Here is a 3,698-nt window from a genome sequence, read left to right as displayed (position 1 = left end):
AACGGTCTTGCTGAATCATTAATTAAACGCATTCAGTTGATTGCTAGACCATTGCCAATGAAGTCTAAACTCCCAATTTCTGCTTGGGGACATGCTATATTACATGCAGCACCATTGATTCGCATCAGGCCAACAAATTATCATAAGTTCTCCCCATCACAATTGGTTTTCGGTCAGGAACCAAATATATATTATCTTAGAATTTTTGGATGTGCGGTTTATGTCCCTATAGCTCCACCACAACGCTCCAAGATGTGTCCTCAAAGGAGGTTGGGAATATATGTTGGATTTGATTCCCCATCAATAATCAAATATCTTGAGCCAACTACAGGGGATTTTTTTAAGGATCGGTTTGCTGATTGTCATTTTAATGAGTCAGTTTTCCCAGGTTTAGGGGGAGAAAACAAACAGCTGGATAAAGAAATTAGTTGGAATGAATTATCATTGTCTCATCTTGATCCTCGTACTAAGCAATGTAAACTAGAAGTTCAAAAGATAATTCATTTACAAAGTTTAGAAAATCAGTTGCCAGACGCTTTTACTGACCCAAAGCGAGTGACTAAGTCACATATACCAGCTGTGAATGCTCCAATTAAGATTGAGGTCCCAGAAGGACAAACTGAAGTTGCTAATGAGTCTAAGGCACGCCAGAAGCGTGGAAGACCAATAGGTTCTAAAGACAAGAATCCTCGAAAAAGGAAAGGAGCAATGGTTGATGATGGTCAAATAGAGGATACGGTCAATTTTAAAGGATCTCCAAAAAAGACTTTAGACATGATAGAAGATGAAATTCAGGTACATGATAACGAAGAAATTTCGATAAATTATATCATGTCTGGAATTACATGCAACCGAAACCAAATCGACGTGGATGATGTTTTTTCATGCACATTAGATGTTATGGATGATGATGAGGATCATGAACCAAAGTCTATTGAAGAATGTAGACATAGAGATGATTGGCCAAAGTGAAAGGAATCGATTGAATCATAATTGAAATCTCTTGCAAAAGAGAAGTACTTGGACTTGTAGTTCGTACACCTGAAGATGTAAAGCCAGTGGGACATAAATGGGTCTTTGTGCAAAAGAAAAATGAAAATGGTGATATTGAAAGAAATAAAGCAAGATTAGTTGCACAAGGATTCTCACAAAGACCTGGAATTGATTATGAGGAGACATATTCTCTTGTGGTGGATGCAACAACTTTTAGATATATAATTAGTCTGGCAATGAGAGAGGGACTTGACTTACGCTTAATGGATGTAGTCACAGCTTATTTGTATGGTCCACTAGATAATGATATGTATATGAAAATCCTAGAAGGATTTAAGTTGCCAGAAGCAACAAAATCAAGTTCTTGGGAACATTACTCTATCAAATTGAATAGATCTCTTTATGGATTGAAACAATCTGGACGTATGTGGTATAACCGCCTTAGTGAGTACTTATTGAAAGAAGGCCATAAGAATGATTCTAATAGACCATGAATTTTTATAAAGAGATTTGGATCAGGATTTGTTATAATTGCAGTGTATGTTGATGATCTAAATATTGTTGGAACTCCTCAAGAGATTTTCACCACAGTGGAATGTTTAAAGAAAGAATTTGAAATGAAAGATCTGGAAAGACAAAATTTTGCTTGGGGTTACAAATGGAGCACCTAAAGAATGGAATCCTTGTGCGTTAAACAACATATATAGAAAATGTGCTAAAAAGGTTCTCTATGAATCAAGCACATCCATTGAGTATCCCTATGATTGTAAGATCACTTGATGTGGATAAGGATCCTTTCCGTCCTCGGGAAAATGATGAAGAAATTCTTGGTCCTGAAGTACCATACTTAAGTGCAATTGGGGCATTGATGTATCTTGCTAGTCATACAAGACCTGACATATCATTTTCTGTGAATTTGTTAGCAAGGTTTAGCTCGTGCCCAACCTGCAGGCATTGGAATGGGATTAAACATGTACTTCGTTATCTACAAGGTACGAAAGATATAGGTTTGTTCTTTCCTAATTTATCCAAAGAAGGTTTAGTTGGTTTTGCAAATGCAGGGTATTTATTTGATCCTCATAATGGTCGATCACAAACTGGATATTTATTCACATGTGGAGGTACTGCCATTTCTTGGCGTTCTATGAAGCAAACTATTAAAGCTACTTCCTCTAACCATTCTGAGATTTTAGCAATTCACGAGGCTAGTCGTGAATGTGTATGGCTAAGGTCTGTGATTCAGCATATAAGAGAAGATTGTGGTTTATCTTCCGGAAAAGAGGCACCACAATTTTATATGAGGATAATTCAACATGTATTGCACAGCTCAAGGAAGGATACATCAAAGGTGATAGAACAAAACACATCTCACCAAAATTCTTTTTCACTCATGAACTTCAAAAGAATGGCAATATAAATGTCTTGCAGATTCGTTCAAGTGAAAATTTGGCAGATTTGTTTACTAAGGCGCTTCCTACTACTACATTTAAAAAGTTGATTCACCTCATTGGATTACGCCGTCTCAAAGATCTTCAATGATGTTGTCATTAGGGGGAGTAAATGCGCGATGCACTCTTTTTCCCTTAACCTTGGATTTTCCCACTGGATTTTCCTGGTTAGGTTTTTAATGAGGCAACATTTCATGCGCATTATAAGGCATTGTATTGTTTTGGATAATGGACATCCAAGGGGGAGTGTTATAAAATATATATTAGAATGGATGACCATTATACCCTTACCCCTATATGATACTTCCTCCGTTCATTTTTAATCGCAACGTTTGTCATTTTCACGCATGCCAATGCACAACTTTGATCATTAATATCATTAATTCTCCTTAAGCAAAAATTATAAAAAGTTAATATTTTGAAAATACACATTAAGATGAATCTAACAAGAACCCACATGACTATGTTTTATCTTATTTATAAATCACCAACAATGATCAAAGTATAATATGTGAATAGTGTAGAAATCACAATCGTTGCGAGTATTAAAAATCGGAGGAAGTATATGTATGTGTATATATTATATATGTGCCTATGGAAATGGGTGAATGATAATATAACCGACAGTTAGTTTATCTCTTCCTCTCTCTCCCTTTCTCTCTACTTTTATAATAGGGTTTTCTTTTGTTTTTGTATTATATTTTTTTCCTTTTCATTTTTATTCTCTCTTTTTATTTTTATTCCTTTATTTTTATTTTGTTTTGTTTTGTTTTCTTTTTCTCTTTTCTTTTAATTTCTTTTAGTAAGGTAGTATACATACCCAATTTTGGGGACTCATTAGAGGATGTAAAAATTTAGTTTACCTCTCCTTTTCTCTTAGGGTTTAAGTTTATGTTTAGCTTTTAGAGAGATAAAGTGAGGAAAATCAATGAAAAATTGGGGCTTTTGATTTCAAGTGTGACAATTTTGTTCAAGATTTCCACCATTAATCAATGATAAGTTTCTTACTCTCTCTCCTCATTTATTTCTTTATTTATTGTTTTATATATCGTTTTAATTAGTTTAATTGTTTTGGTTTATTTTAATGATTCATGTTTAGATTAGTTGTTATTAATGTTTAGAATCATGTTTTTTAGTTGTTAATTTCAATAATTTATGTGCTTTTATGTTGATTGAGTAGTGTATTGGTTAAGGTTTGGGTGAAAACCTAACAATGATTGATTTAGGTAAATGAGTTTGAACTTGGTGATGTTGCAT

The 3,698-nt window shown here is 34.2% G+C and overlaps 1 protein-coding gene across 1 annotated transcript; it reads left to right on the top strand.

The window, feature by feature from the left end:
• The first annotated feature begins 1,723 nt into the window (after positions 1 to 1,723).
• LOC130463006 (secreted RxLR effector protein 161-like) lies at positions 1,724 to 2,532 on the top strand. The gene is made up of 2 exons (XM_056832016.1): positions 1,724 to 2,341; positions 2,422 to 2,532. Exons 1-2 carry the CDS (start codon positions 1,724 to 1,726, stop codon positions 2,530 to 2,532), a joined length of 729 nt encoding a protein of 242 aa, XP_056687994.1.
• Positions 2,533 to 3,698: the final 1,166 nt, after the last annotated feature.

This window comes from Spinacia oleracea, chromosome 6, assembly GCF_020520425.1.
Source record: "Spinacia oleracea cultivar Varoflay chromosome 6, BTI_SOV_V1, whole genome shotgun sequence".
NCBI classification, from domain to species: Eukaryota; Viridiplantae; Streptophyta; class Magnoliopsida; order Caryophyllales; family Amaranthaceae; genus Spinacia; species Spinacia oleracea.
Note: the sequence above shows the minus strand (reverse complement) of the source record. Positions and strands in the feature narration are given on the sequence as shown.